General features: G+C 44.0%; 1 protein-coding gene across 1 annotated transcript in view; it reads right to left on the bottom strand.

The window, feature by feature from the left end:
• Positions 1-9699: 9699 nt before the first annotated feature.
• The window catches only part of LOC115820679 (adhesion G-protein coupled receptor D2), a 53244-nt gene continuing 45604 nt past the window's right edge, over positions 9700-17339 (bottom strand). Inside the window, exons 22-23 of the mRNA XM_030784323.1 lie at positions 10102-10181; positions 9700-9882 (exon numbers count right to left, since the gene is read on the bottom strand). Coding sequence (XP_030640183.1) covers positions 9700-9882; positions 10102-10181 — 263 coding nt within the window. The remainder of the gene's footprint in view (positions 9883-10101; positions 10182-17339) is intronic.

Below are 17339 nucleotides of genomic sequence, written 5' to 3'. Positions count from 1 at the left end.
CCAAAGCCTTTATCTGTTTACACGTAGCCTATTTCTTTTACAACAGGCCCAAATCTGTTTTTACTAAAAAACCGAGCCATTTACAGGAAAGAAACTTCTCCGACCACTGTCAGCCTTCTCTGCGTTCGGCCTTAGCTGTAGGGTGACCGCTCTTTACAGGTGGTAGATCATCAGGAGGTAGTTAAGTTAGGAGAGCAGAGAGACTTAGAACTAAAACAATGCTTTGTAATAAGGAGGCCACGCCCTCTTCTCTAATTGGTCGATCCCTTATCGTTCTAAATGAAGTATCTTGATTTTCACAGTGAAATACATTTTAAAACCCACTTCATTCTCCTTATACTTAATGCAACATGCATTTTTTTCAGTTTTCAATAATATTGTTTGGAATGACAGTTGACAGAGCTTTGACCTAACCTGTGCTGTTTTGGCCCGTTCTGTAACGGCCCTAAAATGGAATCTCCTCATTCCAATCTTGTATCTTTCCATCTGGTGTTACTCAAAAAAAACAAACAAAAACATATTACCAACGTATGAAATTGTTCTAGGTTCAGCAAATGATAGATAGCCTACAAACCAAAACAGAACGGTATTACAGAGTAACTATGATTTTAGCTTCAAAAATTCATCAGGGCCCTTGACCCAAACTTTAAAACTCTTCAATAGAGAATTAATAGTCGCATATTAAACAGGATCACTCGAATTGTTATGCTAAACCTAACCTCAGCGTACAAAACAAATGAAGAGGGCTTGAATTGGAATGAACTGAAGGTCGCAATCCTTTCATTTAAATGCATGTTTTATACATAAGTTTGTATAAAGGAGGATCTAACGGCATTAATCTTTTTTTTTTTTTCAATCCTTATTAGTAATTTAAAAAAAAAAAAATAAAATAAAATAAACTTTTTAAGCACCTGAACCTCGCTCTAAGCATTCCATTAATTACCTGGACAATGGAACAACTTCAGAGACAGAATTTTCAATTACAAAAAAAAAAAAAAAGAAAAGAAAAAAAAAAAATAGAAAAGAAGTGTATATATTCAGGCACTTGATGCTATACTACAGCTTAAATCCTACAGAGCTCACATAAAAAAGATTCAAGGTTACGTCCGATTGAAAAACCCCAGCAAACAACCACTTCAGAAACCCATTTAGCGAGCAAACGACAGAACATCTAATTCAAACATGTTGTCCTGTTAAAATGGCTTTGGTAGGTCTTTAAAAATCACCCCCCCCCTTCCTCGTCTGTCTGTTCTCTTTGTAAAAGCGATTAAACTCCCGCCAAGAGAACAGCAAGTACAAAGAAATAATTACACAGGTCCAAAAACAGTGTACAGACACAGAGACACAGACACAGAAACAGAAACAGAAACAGACATACACACACACACACACACACACACAGGAAATTTCACTGTCAATATTTTGAGTCATGCTTATAAGAATAATCAATAACAACATCAAAAATATTTCTCAAAAACAACAAATAACGGATCTCATCCTTAATGCTGAATCATTCTATACTTTCTAGAGACATTCCTAGGCGCGTGTACGTAAAAAAAACACAATGCCAGCGTCGAGACATTAATCATTAAAGTCGGCAAACCAAATTTCACCGGGGATGTTCAATTAGGCAATTAGAGGTGGGTTCAGTCCAGTCCAGTCTGGAAAAACCAGCTCTGTCCTAATGGTCAGGCTTCTGACCAGAAGCATCTCAAACTCCCTGTGGCATCAAACCTCACAAATTGAGGTTACACACCAGGTGTTTTTTTGTTTTTTAAAAACTGCCTTGGAATCCCATAGCCTTGGAAACTATTTGGGGGCAAAAATAAATAAATCAACATTCAAATAAATAAAGCCTCACTCAGAGGTGTTCTCGGATAAATTCAGTCCTCTTAAAAAGAGGGAAAAGGGGGATGTCCAAGGTCAGAGGTTCATTGTGCGGCTTCCAATAGGAGAGCAGATTCAATGCTTAAGTGTTTCTTTGTCAAGTGACAATAAAAATCTGTACAGCAGACACAGAGCATTTCATAAATCAGCCTGGAAATGTGACCGAAGGTCACACAGCACCCAGCTGGAAGGCAGCGCTGCTAAAAAAACGTCATACACACACACACACACGCACGCACACACACACATACACATACACATGCGCACGCACACACACACACACACACGCACACACACGCACACACACACACACACACAAACACACACCTGCTACCAAACATGCACAGTCCACGGAGCCATCAACTTTTCTGGGAATGATTAATTCTCTCCTTTTTCGTTTCATATGGGGCATATGTGCACACGTGTGCGCACACACACACACAGACACACACACATGCACACAGGCACACAGGCACACACACACACACACACACACACAGAGAGAAAAAGATGAACTCTGGGAGAACCCTGTGGTTAGAGTCACAGTACAGTGTGTGATCAGGCTCCTATCTCCTGTTAGCGTCTGTAGCCTTGAATTGTGACCCACTGATGGAGAGCTCAGGAAATAACACAGAACAGGAGGAGCAGGCCCCGCGTTCAGCAGGAGTCACAACCAAATCAAACACAACCACTGGAGGTGCAGCACAGAACACAGCAACGCCTGCGCACGTCAAACCAGGGCGTCTGGAATCCATCCCCAGACTGGTCTAGAGTTTTAACGTGAAAAAAACCCAAAGACGTGTCGAAAGTGACTTCCATCCTTAAGTCACATTTCAGATATTCAAGCTGTTACTTTACTGAATTAAAACGCCAGCAATTACCATCTACAACACACAGACCCTCCAGGGAGGACCGGACATTGAAGATTCGGTCAACAAGACGAGACAAGGCGTGGTGGTGGGGGGGGGGGACGGGGGGACGGGGGGGGGGGGTGCACGACAAAAAAAAAAAAAAAACCCTCTCAAATGACGTCGGGTCCTTTCCGGGGAAGCGTCGTAGATCAATGAGAGGGACCTGAAAGCTGAGGAAAGAGCGAGAGAAGAGAAGACAAGAGTTTTCACGAGCTAAAGGAAGCCAAAGGAATGTTGGCCAGCCTCGGAGAGGAGCAGCTGCTCCCGCAGGCAGATAGGTAATGGGAACCGTGCTTTATTATGTCTGCGCTGGACTCCTGCGAGACCCGCTTCTTCTTAAGAAGCGGCCGGGCCAAGCTCCCCGTTCCTCTGGCGGGAGCTACTTCATATCTGAGCCTCGTGTGTGGCGAGTGAAAGCGACACGCTTTCAGAAAAAAAAAAGAAAGAGAGAGAGAGAGAGAAAGAGAGAGGACATCACAGGCTATGGCATGACCATCAAAGGGAATGGGGAAGCAGACGGGGGGGGGGGGGGGGGGGGGGGGTTGCTTGGTTAGCATCTGTCGGCTGTTGCGCTACGAAGGAGCTGTTTTCCGTCACCTGCGGGCGGCACGGCCTGTCAAACTGTCAGTGACCTGCTGCGGCCCCATGTCCAATCCCACTACCACCACCGCCTGTCTGTGTGTGTGTGTGTGTGTGTGTGTGTGTGTGAGTGTAGGGTGGCTATGAGTCAAAGACTGACACCAAACTGCACAATCAGTTCCCTGTGTTTTCACACACAATCAAATTACAACAATGAAAAAATATGTTTTTATACAAAATCACAAAAAGAAACTGTAAGAATCCACTGAGGTTCTTCTGACCCAGTGAGCTCTGGTTAGGAGGAAATTACGCCAGAGTGATGAAGGTTACAGTGATCAAAGAAAACATGTATTAAAATCATGCAATTAACATATAATTCTCATATGAATACTCAAAGATACATCAGCCAAAATCCGGCTGTATTTGAAGTTTGCGTATAAAATTAAATTAAATGTATATAAAAATAACACAGTGTTTTATCACCTTCAAAATCCACGTATGATGGGTATGACAAACACTGGTCTTATAAATTTGAGTATATATAGAGCATTTAGACGGATAGGACCAGGGTACTGAGTATTGAGGAGTAGCTGACTGAAAACAAACCGTAGTTAATGTTGAAAAGCAGTTAACTGAGGAGCAAATCCAAGGCTAGAACAGGTGAAACGGATCAATATCCAGAGCTATAGGAAAGGATGCAGAGGCCAGTTGGGGGGTCCCCAGAGAGAGTCCCCCACAAAACAAACCCTGCAGAGGGGAAGCAGTGGAGTCCAGCCCCACGGTCCTGGTCTGACAGTAACCAGGAGGTTCCGACGGACACGGGGCTCCCAGAGAGGGAACTGAACTTTTTATGGAAGCAGGTCCCACAGCTCCATCGGTCTGTGCACAAGATGGATTCTTATCCAGCTAGCTGTACTCATACACACACACACACACACACACACACACACACACACACACACACACACACACACACACTGCTTCTCCCTCTCTGCATCTCCCTATACGTACGTATACACATAAACACATACATACACACACTCTTCTCTCACACACACACACACACACACACACACACACACACACACTCACACACACACACACACACACACACTGCTTCTCCCTCTCTGCATCTCCCTATACGTACGTATACACATAAACACATACATACACACACTCTTCTCTCTCACGCACACATACACACACACACATAAATATACAATATACAAAAACACACACACACACTCTCTCTGTTTCTCACATACAAACACACATAAATATACACAAAGTACTCTTCTCTCTCTCTGTTTTCTCAGTGAACTCCTGATTCTTGCGTTGATGATAATGATGGAAGGGGGTTAGCCCGGGCCCCTTTGAGACTGCCTGGTAATTTGGGGTTTTATTCATACAGTCAGACTGTCATACCGTCACAAACACGCAAGTCAACATGACATTTGCCACGTGATGTTCTGAGGGGCTCCGTTTGGCCATGTCTGAACATCAGCTGCATTGTGTTTGATAAATCCATTTGTGGAGAAGAATCAAACATGCACAAATGAACTACAAGCTCGCTTAGAATCATGCGTGGGGATTCTTTTTTTTTTTTTTTTTGGTCTGCAATTGACACGCACGATAAGAATGAGAATGAGATGAGAAACGGTGATCCATTTCTGATATACATGTCAGTTGGAATTTGGAAGGTATAAATAATGCATTGGTGTTGTAGCGGAGGGAGCATCATCAATGAGATGGACGAACAGCGTTACTTTCTCATCTATGAGCAGGCAAACCCCTCTAATGACTCCACCAAGAGACCCCTGTCCCTCCCCAACCCCCACTCCCACCCCCACCCCAAAGTCTCCGCTCTCCAAATCAGCAGCTAGACACATAGGGAATATCAGCTATTAAATTAAACATTCAGCCAAATCTCTGCTAGGAAGACTTCTCTCTCTAGCTCTCTTTTTTTTTTTCTTTTTCTCTTTCTCTTTTTCACAAATACGACCGAAACCCATCTTCAATTTCCTTTCCGAATCCACAATGGAACCATATTGGAAATCCAAATGTGAAAAATAAAAAGGAAACACAATTCCACAGCCATGCCTCTGACATTAGCGAGTCTCTTCCTTTTTTGTTGCATAAAAAGTCTATGACATGTCTATGACATGGCTGAGGTCATGTCTGAATAAGTGTCCACCTCAAGAATTCCCATTGTCTCCAGTTCTTCACTTGCATGGGGGCGTGGGGGTTGTGTGTGTGTCTGTGGGGGGGGGGGGGGGGGTAAACAGGAAGGGGGGTGACTAGTTACAGGAAATCTTTTTTTTTCTTTCTTTTCAGGTTCCTCTTTAATCTGGGTCATGTTTGAGTAAAAAAGCACTCTGTCCTGGTTTGAACCTTTACGTTTATCTAAGAAATCAATTGTACAAATGAGTGTGATCGACTCTTCATTACTCAAACCCAGAAAAGAGCGTGAGCTAAAATCAACATAAACGTTAACACAGCTTATAGGTAATGACATATGTCATATGCATGCCATGTACATGAAACATGTCATTATGGAAAGACATCTGCAGAAGAAAGAAAGAAAGAAAGAAAGAAAGAAAGAAAGATCTACATCTTCTCAAAATGCAGCAGAATTTTTGAAATCTAACTTTTCTTTTTTTTTTCTTTTTTTCCCCCCCAGACTAGCACCCATCAGCACTTCTCTCGTGTGTGCCTTTAAGTGCTACACATTCAGCCCCCGTGCTCCCTAATGTGAAAAATTAAGTAATTTATAAAAACCTTTAGGCTCATCCACGGATCCCCTGCCTACGATGAGAGAACTTGGTTCAGAACCTCAGCGGGGGGTCAACACTAGGCCTGTAGGAAGTGATTTAATGTGCAAAAAGATGTCAGGTTGTTTTCCTTTTGCCCTTTCCTGTTGTGTTCTGATAGTGACTTCCTGTCCACTGGGGTTGGACAAGGGTGTCATCCTCCTCTTCACCCACGCCTGATGGAAATGTCAATCAATCACACCGAACCATTCCAGTGGCCGTTTGACAGAGGTGAAAGGGGGGGGGGGGGCAAAGTAGCCCTGTAGTGGAAGTAAAAATTAATTAACACTGGTGTTTGGGTGGATGACAGCGGAACAATCTTTTCCTGTCTCCCTTCTTTTTTATCTCATTCACAAAAACACACACGCAGGCGCTACGAGTGCGGTGACCTACGCTGCATTGCATGATGTGTGGTGTGTGTGTGTGTGTGTGTGTGTGTGTTGTTTCTGTTAAAGCCACGCCCCGACGGAAAAAAAAAAGAGAAAAAGAAAGAAAAAAAAAACATACTGTTTCCCTTCAATGAGAACGTGATGGCTCCTCTGGCTTCCTGTGACTGCTGAACACATTTAGAAATTCCACGAATTATTCCAATAAATCCAATCCAACAGCTCACATCTGAATCACATCTGTGTGAATTAGTTCATCTCACTCAAGCTGGCTCCATATTCATTAAACGACAGAGAAACGACAGCTCTTTGTTTTTAACCACGTATTAAGCGTTTAACCTGTGGTTGTCTGACTAGCGGATAGAGGAGAGCGTAGGTTTGGAGGTCAGCTTTGCGTCACGCCTGCGGATGGCGTTTGTGGTCTGCTCTTCTTCCTCTGGTGCCGACGGCATCGACGCTACTCACGGCTCTTCAGGTGGTGAAGTTTGTATGACATAACGACACCGTGGGAGGAGGGGGGCCTTGGCTCTATTCCCCCCCCACACACACACATACCCCCACCGGCGCTGAGAGATTAGCGGCGGCAAGTGTCCGGCAGTGGAGAGGGGCAGCCTGCGATTAGTCCAGTCACAGGAAATAACATCAGCTCTCTGTCTAACAAGGATATGAGCACCCGCGTTGGCACATTAACGAGCAAAACCCCCGTGACAACCAGTTGCATCGGCAGAACAAAAGACAACATACCTTCGTTCAATGCAATTGTTTAATGAAAACAATGGGAGCAGCCATCCACGCGGGACGGGAAGGTTGAGCTCACCTGCTCCTGGGCTTACAAGAATATACTGTCTTTTTGTTCACACTCCCTTTCACATGTTCATAAAGATGTATTTTTATACTCGGGCTTCGGGTTCAGATGGTTTGTACCAAAAAAAATAAGCTAGGTGTAAATGATGAAGAATCGTGATTAATGATGAAATTGGTTGATTTTTTGTTTTTAAGCGGACAAAAAATAAAATAAAATTCCCTATCTGATTTTTTTTTTTTTGAAACGCTACGGTCTGCATTGATCAAATGAAATGCTTCTTTAAACAAGGCTAATTGATCAATCACGGAACACGGCGTACAGATTAAGAGGAACATTACAAACTGAACTCTAGGTTCTCCATGGAGGCTCTGACTAGCGAACCGATGTTCCGCCGTCAGACGACGGGAGAGAGGGAGAGAGGGAGAGCGACAAAGGACTATTCCGTGCCTGTGTGCCTCGCTATTAGAGCGTCTTTTAATTGCTGTGAAAAAACCCCTCAAGTGACAGACTCAAACTGAGCAACAGATCAAAAAAAAAAAATGTTAGTGATTCGACTCAGAGTTCAACCACATCTATAAATGTTCTGTTATTCCTCTCTCTCTCTGCAGTAAAAGGGCTGTTAATTAGCCCAGCGTAGTCGATCTGTGTAGCTGCATGCTGAGAAGAATGAGAGCAACACGCAGGTGTAAAATAAAACAGGAATTAGCGTAGCACCTCCGCCGCTGAGTAACACGCTTTAGTCAGGAGATCCCATAGGGAAAGGAGGAGTGTGTGTGTGTGTCTGTGTGTCTGTGTGTGTGTGTGTGGGAGGGCCTGTGGTTGACAGCAGTCCCCTGCCAGGATGTGTAACCGCACACGACCAAAACAGGAAGCGGAGCTGCTCCCTCAGAGACTGGCACGTCAAGCTGTCGTGTGGAAGTCCACACGAGGGGGGGCGGGGGCCCATGGGGGGCTACGAGGGCCAGGACCGTGTCAAGTGGCTATGATTGTGGGACCACCTGGCCCTGCAAAGGGGCTCCCATCGCGTGTGATGTTGCTTGCAGGCTGTTTGCTAGGCTGAGACGGCCCTCTCTCTTCCCCTTGCAGAGGCGCAGGAGTGGGCTGTGTCAGCGCCCCCCCCCCACCCCTTCCCCCCCCAAATCGCTCAGACTGCCGGAGTAGAGGAACTCTCCTTAAGCACAGAGAGGTTCTGTACCATTCACATCTTCTCTTCATTGGGATTTATGAACAAACTGATTTTAAAGGCATATAAAACAGCAACAACAAAAAAAGAAAACCAAACATAATGTGGCTAATATATCTGATATGAAAGTTTTGTATGTTTCTGGAGATTTTAAATGTTTAAGTGTGAATGCTGGAGCAACAGCAAATAATTATTTAATAACGTAGTTGCCTCAGATATGCTTACTTGCTCAGTAAAGAGGAAAATATAAAAACAGCATTCATCAACAGCAAACTTCTGAGCTTGAAGGACACAGAGATGAAAGCTTGAGGAAATACCAATTTGAATGTGTCTGAAGTTCAAAGTGTACAATCCAATCAATATATGGAGATTGCAACAGCGTGGTGCTTTAAACATGGTAAAAGCACCAAACATTACTGATCCGGACAGAGTTCTCCCTGGACTTGAGCGCACCTGAAACTGATTGGCTTTTCCAGCTTGAATGTGTTGCTTCACTGACAGAACCGTTCTGCACAGCACCCCACCGGTGTCCATGGAGACCACCTATCAACTTGCAGCCCTGCCCTCCTCCTGACAGAAGCTCCGCCCACTGCCATGACCCTGACCACTGCCAGAGGCCTCATACACTGTATACAGCTCAAATTGATTCACACCTCAGGGATTCCGGCAATTTCCATGTATAACCTCCAGCGTGAACTAAATTGTGTATACTTAGGTATTGCATTTCAGTCCCCACCAAGCCAAAAGTGTAAAAAAAAAAACTCTGCAAAGGCTTCAAATGATACATTTCACAAAGAGGACACAGACCACCCAAAGGTGAACAAAACACATGATGTAGAGTCAGGTAGAATAAGAACTGAAAGCAAATTTCTCTTTGGTTTGTTTCTGATGAGAACAAATTGAGGCCCTTTTTCGTTTTTGGTTTTTTTTTTTTTACTGTCGGCCACTAGAGGGCTCCTGTCTTTGATGTGACGTCCATTTGTTTTGTTTTTGTTTTTGTTCTGTTTTTTCTTTTTTTTTTTTTAAATTGGTAAAAGTACACCACTGAAGCAGCTTGTACGGTTAGATTGATTCACTTTATAGAGTTTTATCACCATCTCCAAACAGCTAAACCTAAACGCCCATAAAAATCCCAATTCTAATCTGCTTGACCTTGATTTAATGACCTCATCGCTGCGCCCAGCTGACCGTAAGGGTAATAGGAAACGAGAGTCAAGTGGACGCTGTCCTGCCCCACAATTCTGGCAGAGGCTGTCACTCTTTTTACTGGACTCTGTTGTGGACTCGTAGCTGAGGACTCGTGATACCTCCCCGGGCCAACCTGCAGAAGGAAAAGACGGCTGCCAAACATCACATCTCTCCCCTGCTCCGCTCCGACAGCTGAAATGAGTTCCGTGCTCCCCTGCAATTACCCGGGCCAGAACCGGGGGGCTGCCCGAAAAAGAACTGGCGGTCACGTGGCCCTCCGGCGGATCTGGAGCCCCGATACTCACAGGATGGAAGAGTTTATAAGAGCGTTAGCGGCGCTGAAATGACTTACCTTAGAGACGGACAGAGCGAAGGAGGGGCACAGGCCGGTCTCCCCCAGACTTCCGGGGACGCTGGGAAGGGACAGATGCCCTGTGGAGAAACCAAGCATACAATTGAAGCAAAAGATCAAATCTACGACTCGCTCACACTCACCGACGTTTAAGAGTCTTCACACAGATGAAGAGATTAACAAATTAACGAAAGTAATGCAGCTATACATCTCTATAGGAAAGCAGAGCAGTATGTATGACTCTCAAAACAAAAACACATTCTAATGGTTTAGTTTTTTTTAGCCGTTTCTTAGAAATCTGGGGGAAATGGGAACAATTCATTTCCAATGGAAAAATGAGAACCGAGAGCCAGGAACCAGGAGAGATGGACAACGTGTTCTCCAGCTAGGGGAGTGTATATTTTGCTGATTTACGAGTCGACTTTGGTGTCTCGGTGTCACTGTTGCAGCGCGATGGCTGAGCACAATCTTCTCATTTCATCAAACGGGGCTCAGGCCCAAATTGGCAGGGTTCTGGGGCCAAGCGTAAATCTCACACTTGTATCTTTGGGTGTTGGACTCCTGAAATGTACAAGCAGAAATCATGTGTGGCCAAGTTGCCACACAAGGCTAAGAAAAGCAGGAAAAAAAGGGCATGTGTTTGAGCAAACACTGACTCTGTATATGACTCTAGTGAAACATTCATTCCTTGGCTTTAACATTTCTATTAGATCATATAAAATGCCGCTTGTAACTGGTGACTACCCAAAAAGACACTGCAAAAGAATGGCTTAGACAGCGAGAGGCTGACATGTTGAATTAGCAGAAGACTCGATTCAATTGTTGTGGCATTGCTGCGCTTCTGAGTCCACTGTTGTGGCAGTAAAAAGATACAAAGAGTTAGTTAAAAGGTTATCTTTGACACCGAGAAAAACACATGGAGAGGACCCTCACATGGAGGAAGACTACCCCCACCGGAAATCGGTTTTAACGTTAGAGGTGCGACTACATCGATACGCGAACCCCTGGATCGATCTGAATGTACCATGAACCGGTCGACGGCCTGATTCTAAAGAATCGGGAGACTAAAGCTTTGCTGCTAATACTACTTAAGTATAAACTAAGCTGCTGCGGAAGACTTACTGATGTAACATTACAAGTCATGTTACTTTCAAAATAATAATGACCGCCTCTCATCTGCTAATAAACCTGCACAGCATCTCGCATTGACCTTTTACCCTTTAAGAGAATAACGTTAGCGTTGCTTGCAAGGTAAAAACAAGGACAACATGTCCGACAACTCCAACACATGTTTACAGTGCACCATCAAATCTAAAATCTAAAGTTTGGAAGACATTTGGATCTTATAAGAAAGAAGGAAAATTGGTCAAAACGTTTGTTCATACACAAGTTTTTTTTGTCTAACCGTGTCTATTGGAAAAGTAATAAACACAGTCACATGTAATTCTGAAATGATACATTTGTTTTCCATTTTTTTCCCCCATGCCAAAGTACAAAAATACTTGGGATTCCCTGGTCTTTTAAGACATATATCTATTTGAAGGCAAGCAATGCCACTTTTATGGAAAATGAATGGAAAATGAATGTCTACATTAAACAAATGTTAAGAATTGTATCGGATTGCATCGTATCGCGTTGCATCGAATTGCACCAAATCGTTCCATATTAAAGTGTATTGTCACTGAATCGTACCGTAGCCCATACCGTAGTATCAAGATACGCATAAGGTCGTCTCATAAGGGAGAGATGCACACCTCTATTAATTAGTTGAAACAGTCAAAATTGAAAACACAAGACAACAAAAAAGAAAGAAAGAAAGAAAGAAAGAAAGAAAGAAAGAAAGAAAGAAAGAAAGAAAGAAAGAAAATTCTGAGGTTTGCATTTTTGAATGATCCACAAAGGTCAACCACATTTCACAGGATTTGGGAGCTGCTCTATCCAAACCATGTTAAATAAACAGGCGTCTACACTAACCGGAAGGGGGGCTTGTGGCAAAATCTTGTGTTTGTAGAGTTCTTCAAACATACAAAACATGGAACCACTTTGAATGCAAACAAAGCAAAACAAACAGCATAGTAATTATTGATATGTTCTCATTTTTTGATGTGTGACGAGACTTTGTTTTTTCCCTCTCTGAAAAGACGAGTATGAGTCACGCATACAATCAAAAAAATAAATCTTTCTTTAAAAAGCAGACACAAGCTGACGCGGACTTGACCTTAGCAAAATCTGAAGATAGATACAAACCTTTTGAAAAATATAAGACATTCATATTTTAATATATCTTTAAAAAATGCTTTCTGAACCTTGAAGAAAGGAAAGAAAAACATTTTCTTTTTTTTTATTAAAATCTTGGGATTTACCGTCATTTTGTTAAGCCTTTTAACAAGAACACGATACCTCTCTGCATTAAGGTACGACTAAAATAAATATGTCATTATAAAGAATAACTTTATTCATAATTGTATAGACACATTTCCAATTCTACTCAAGGCTACAAACGCGCTCAGGCCCCCAACACACACACACACACACACACACACACAGAGCGTGGGGTCAGGTAGGCTGTCATTTCCCTGCACTCTCACGGTTGTCATAGATCTGAAAGAGCCTCTGTGTCAGGATTAATCTTGTGGTTGTGGAGTGTGGGCTGGGACAGCCAGAACTCATTTTGTTCATCGCCATCAAATGGCTCCCCATCAAAAATATCTTCATCTGTCACTGTCTCATCTACATGAGACAGCGGGGGGGAGGGGGGGTGGGGGGGAGCAAAGATGGAAGGATGGAGGGAGGTGAAGGGAAAGAGGGAGAGAGGGGGCGTCCAGAGGAGAGAGGTCAGAACATTCAAGGAGTCCATCATTCTGAGGTGTCAGGCCTTTCAGAGTAGCTTGTGTGTGTGTGTGTGTGTGTGTGTGTGTGTGTGTGTGTGTGTGTGTGTGAGAGTGGGGTTGGGGGCTATAAAGGCGTCGGACACTTCAGTCCTCTCCGTTTTGGCATGTTATTTAAAGATGTGTCCATGACTTGACACGTAACTTTAGAGATGAAAGACTATCAATACTGATTTCAAATCAACTTCATGTAAAATAACACCTTGAAAAACAAGACTCCGGATGTTGGAAAGTCAGTCATAAACCGCCAGGCACACGTTTTAGATTCTTTTTTTTTTTTTAACAAACCTATTTGTTCCCATTTGTCGCTTAAAAAAGGAAAAAAAGCAGTCACCTATAACTTAAAAAGGGGCCATTTGTCTGTGTGTTTCATTAAGACAGAACGCTTCACGGTGGGGTGAATGGGTACAACCCTGGCCGTGTCGTTCCCCTCACACAAACTGCGCTTCAGAGTTGTCTGACGGCGCATTCAGGGAGCTGTGGACCCAGGGTGGGTTCTGTGAAACAGAGGAGGCTGAGCTAAACAGCTTTTAATAACAGCACACCCAGTTGGGCTCTTTTCTTTTTTTTACTCCATCTGTCGCCTCCATTGTGTTTGAGCGTCGCCGTAAAGAGCCCGTAGGTGACAGTTGATGTATGTGCGGTACAAAGTGCCTGTGTAGGCTCTGGGGAGCTTTCTCTAGACTTTTCTGCATCCTTGTTTTTTGTTTTTTTTCAGCATCCTCTCTGTCTCTCTGTCTTTTTTTTTCTTTTTTCTTTTTTTTTTGATGTGTGGAATATTCCGGCAGATCAGAGAGCGGCGGCCTGTGCACTCTGTGGCCAGGGGCCAACATGTTGAAGCTAATTCATCACAGAAACAACAAGGAACTGGTGTACAGCTTTTCTCTCTCTCTCTTTTTTTTTTTACTTTTTATTTTGTACTGTCCAAAGGGTTGGAAAACTTCTTATAGGCATCAAAACCGGAACTCGCTGACCAGAGATCAGCACAAGGGGGGGTGGGGTGGGGTGGGTGATTTTTCAAAGGTTGAGCAATTTTGAAAGCTTAAGTTTTTAAACTGAACTAATCTGTCTTTCTCCAACATTTACTCAAAAATCCTACAGCTTATGGGTCAAAGGAAGAAACGGACTACACAATTCGTTATCCCATCTAAAATCTTATACAAAACTATGTATAGTTTAAAACTGCTTAAGAATCTGAGTCAATCCAGTCTAATCCAGTTTCATTTGTGTAACGGTTTTCACAACGGACACTGTCACAAACCTACCAAACCAACGCCAGTCTGAGTCGTGAGGAGGTGTGGGATATATCAAGCAGTCCTCAGTTTGATTCACAAGGTTTTTTTTTCCGTTTTTTTTTTTTTATTTAAAAGCCTTTTGGTAAAAAAATACAGGTCCGTCAGGAAGTTTTTACTCTCTGGAAAAACCTGCCTGTGGTGTCTTGGCCTCCCCTTCTCCTACTCCAACACTGAGAGAATCCAGACCCAGGCCGATAATCGTACTCTAATAAGGCAGAATATTGAAAGCAGGAGCGGACTACCCAGATCCTTTTTCCTTCCTCGTTTCTCTCTTTCTCCCTCTCTCCCTCTCTCCGTCTCCCACTCTCTCATTCCCTCTTTCTCTCGCTCTTTCTCAGGACCAGAAAAATGTTTGCACATGGCCTCACAAGATATATCAATAATTTCATAATATATCAATTAGCTGCGATGAAAAAACACACAAGGAACCCTTCAGCTGACGGATGTGCGGTTGATGTTTGCTTTGGAAGTGCCCAGTATAGACTGGGAGATGTGTAACTCACTTCAAATCTCTGTGAGCCGTGTTTGTAGAGTTTAAATTGCTCCTCAAAAAGAAAAAGAAAGAAAGAAAAGCAAAGAAAAGATACAGACGGGCTGTACTTTTGCAGAGAGAAAAAAAAAAGGGTAACAGAGAGAACCACAACCTCATCTGAGCAGAGGGTATGTTCCAAAAAATCCAAAATACCCAAAGTTGTCGCTGCAGAAGCGGAAGGGTATTGAACAAAAGTTTATAGAAAGTAGACAAAAGACAACAGAGTCGATATAAAAAAAAACATCCCAGTACACAGATGTGGCTGGCATGCACGTAAAAAGCGGGGTAAAAAAAAAACGTTTGCTTTTGTTTATTTAATTTGTCACAGCTTTCTGTAGTTGTTGTAGTTGTTACTGCCGGTGTTTATCAGATAAAGTTATAAGCTTGCATCTCATGTGTCCTATTTACTCTGCAGGTCTATTGAATTCTGGGTAGAGGATGTGGCTGCAAACAGAGGCCTGTTTCCCCACACCTGCACATCTGCTTCTGTTTTAATTAATACTCCAAGGAGATTCATCAGGAGTATACAGAAAAAATAAATAAATAAATCCATTTTTCAAAAAAACAAAAAAACATCGTCACTTACGAAGCTGCGGCAAAGGGAAAAAAAAAAAAAATCAATACTTTTCATGGGCAGGCCTCCGGACAAGACTACACACAGACTATTTAATTGCCTCGTTCCAATAGACTATTCAAATAATCAAGGCACAGAGGAGGGGCGGGGGGGGGGGAATGATAGAGGGAGACAGAACGACAAGAAAAACAATTCTTTTTAATGAGTCGACTCTACGGCAATCGATACCCCCCGCTCGTTTTTATTACGTAGCAACACGTGGCGGGAGGACCGTAGCTAGCGCGATTGCCATGCGTAGCCTGCACCCTAGCAGCAGAACCCTCTTTCTTTTTCATTTCGAGGGATGTAGGCAATAGGTTTTAGTGGTCCCCCCCCCCTCCGACTCCCCACCCACCCCCCCCCCGCGGAGCGGCGGGGAGCCGACGCGGGAGCGTCTGATTTATGGGCGGAGGGTGACCTCTGAGGCCATAGCATGGTGATGGGTGAGTGGCTCTTAGCGGTAAGCTACTGGCACTTGACAAAGTGCCTGAAGCAGAATGAATTTACACCTCTTTTCCTCAATCATCAACAGGATCTGCCCTGACCCAGCTCATCCTGACTGCTATAACAAGATCTCCCATCTCGGGCCGCCTGAAAAATTTACTGTCACATCTACTTTTCAATGAGCCGGAGTGAGCACTTCTTTCTCCTTCAAGTGGAGCAGGTTCTCCGGGAGCTAAGGCCTAAGGTTGGGGAGAGGGGAGGAGAGGGGAGGGGAAGGGAGGGGTGCGTCGAGGGGAGGGGGGGGGGGTTGGGTTGTGGGGAGGTGGTAGTGGGTACACTCAGCAAATGAGGGGGTTACCAGGGACACACAGGGTGTGTGCGCGTGTGTGCATGCGTGTGCGTGTGCGTGCGTGTGTGTGTGTGTGTGTGTGTGTGTGTGTGTGTGTGTGTGGCAAGGGAGGGGGGGGTGGGGGGTGGGGGGGGGGGGGTCAGACGCCACCAGACAACTTTAAGTCTTTTTATCAGGAGTCAATCTTCTTGAGCTTAACACACCCCTGCTTCTTTTTTTTTTTTTTTTTCCCTCCTCCTCCGCTCCTCCGCGCGTTTTTGGCAGACCTACCCGTGTTTTGACTTCACCGGCTTGATGACAACGCCTGGAGGTCAGTTCAATTTTATAACCGCCCGCGTTTATTTATTTATTTATTTATTTTATCTACGGCCAATAAATCTGCATGATCATTGAAATTTCACCTTCCTCTTCGCTAAGACGGTGACCACGCCGCTGGAGAACACTTCTTGCGGTAACACGAGGACCAAGCTCGCGAGTGACAAATGTCCGAGCGCTGTAATTTTTAATTGACATTCCACTTCCTCCTAACGTGAAAATCTATTTGGTTATGGCTGCTTTTAAAATGGCTACAATGGCCTATAAATCTGGAAACTAGAAAATGCATAATTTTCAAAAGGAGGGTTTTAAATTACTTGGGTGGGCGGGTGGGTGGTGTGGAGCGGGTGGGGGGGCAGTATGTTGGCTCATCTCAGGGGCCGAGAGACGGGAGGTTATAATTGAAAATAAAAAGACCATTAAAAGGCATTCAATAAACCTCTCTAAAATTGATCAGGCCGTAAAACTTGCTCTGGTGACATGTGGGTGGGGGGGGGGGGGGGGGGGGGGGGGGGGGGGGGGGGGGGGGGGGGGAGGGTATGCTGATAGCGCCTGAGTGTGAAACTGTAATGGAGTCCAAGCCTGACAAAGCACAACTCCTCATACCCACCCACACACCCACACACACACAAATACACAAACACACACACCAACTGCCACACAAACAACAGCACCGTCGCCACCAAACTAATACACTATAATCATGTTGTACAACTATACATCAGAATGAGATCTGACTAAACAAATGCTAGCGCACATGTTCAAATCAAATCAACATTTTCACACAAGATTCATCATCCTA

The sequence above is a fragment of the Chanos chanos genome, chromosome 9, assembly GCF_902362185.1.
Source record: "Chanos chanos chromosome 9, fChaCha1.1, whole genome shotgun sequence".
NCBI classification, from domain to species: domain Eukaryota; kingdom Metazoa; phylum Chordata; class Actinopteri; order Gonorynchiformes; family Chanidae; genus Chanos; species Chanos chanos.
The sequence above is the reverse complement of the archived record's forward strand: the minus strand, read 5'-3'. Positions and strand labels throughout refer to the sequence as shown.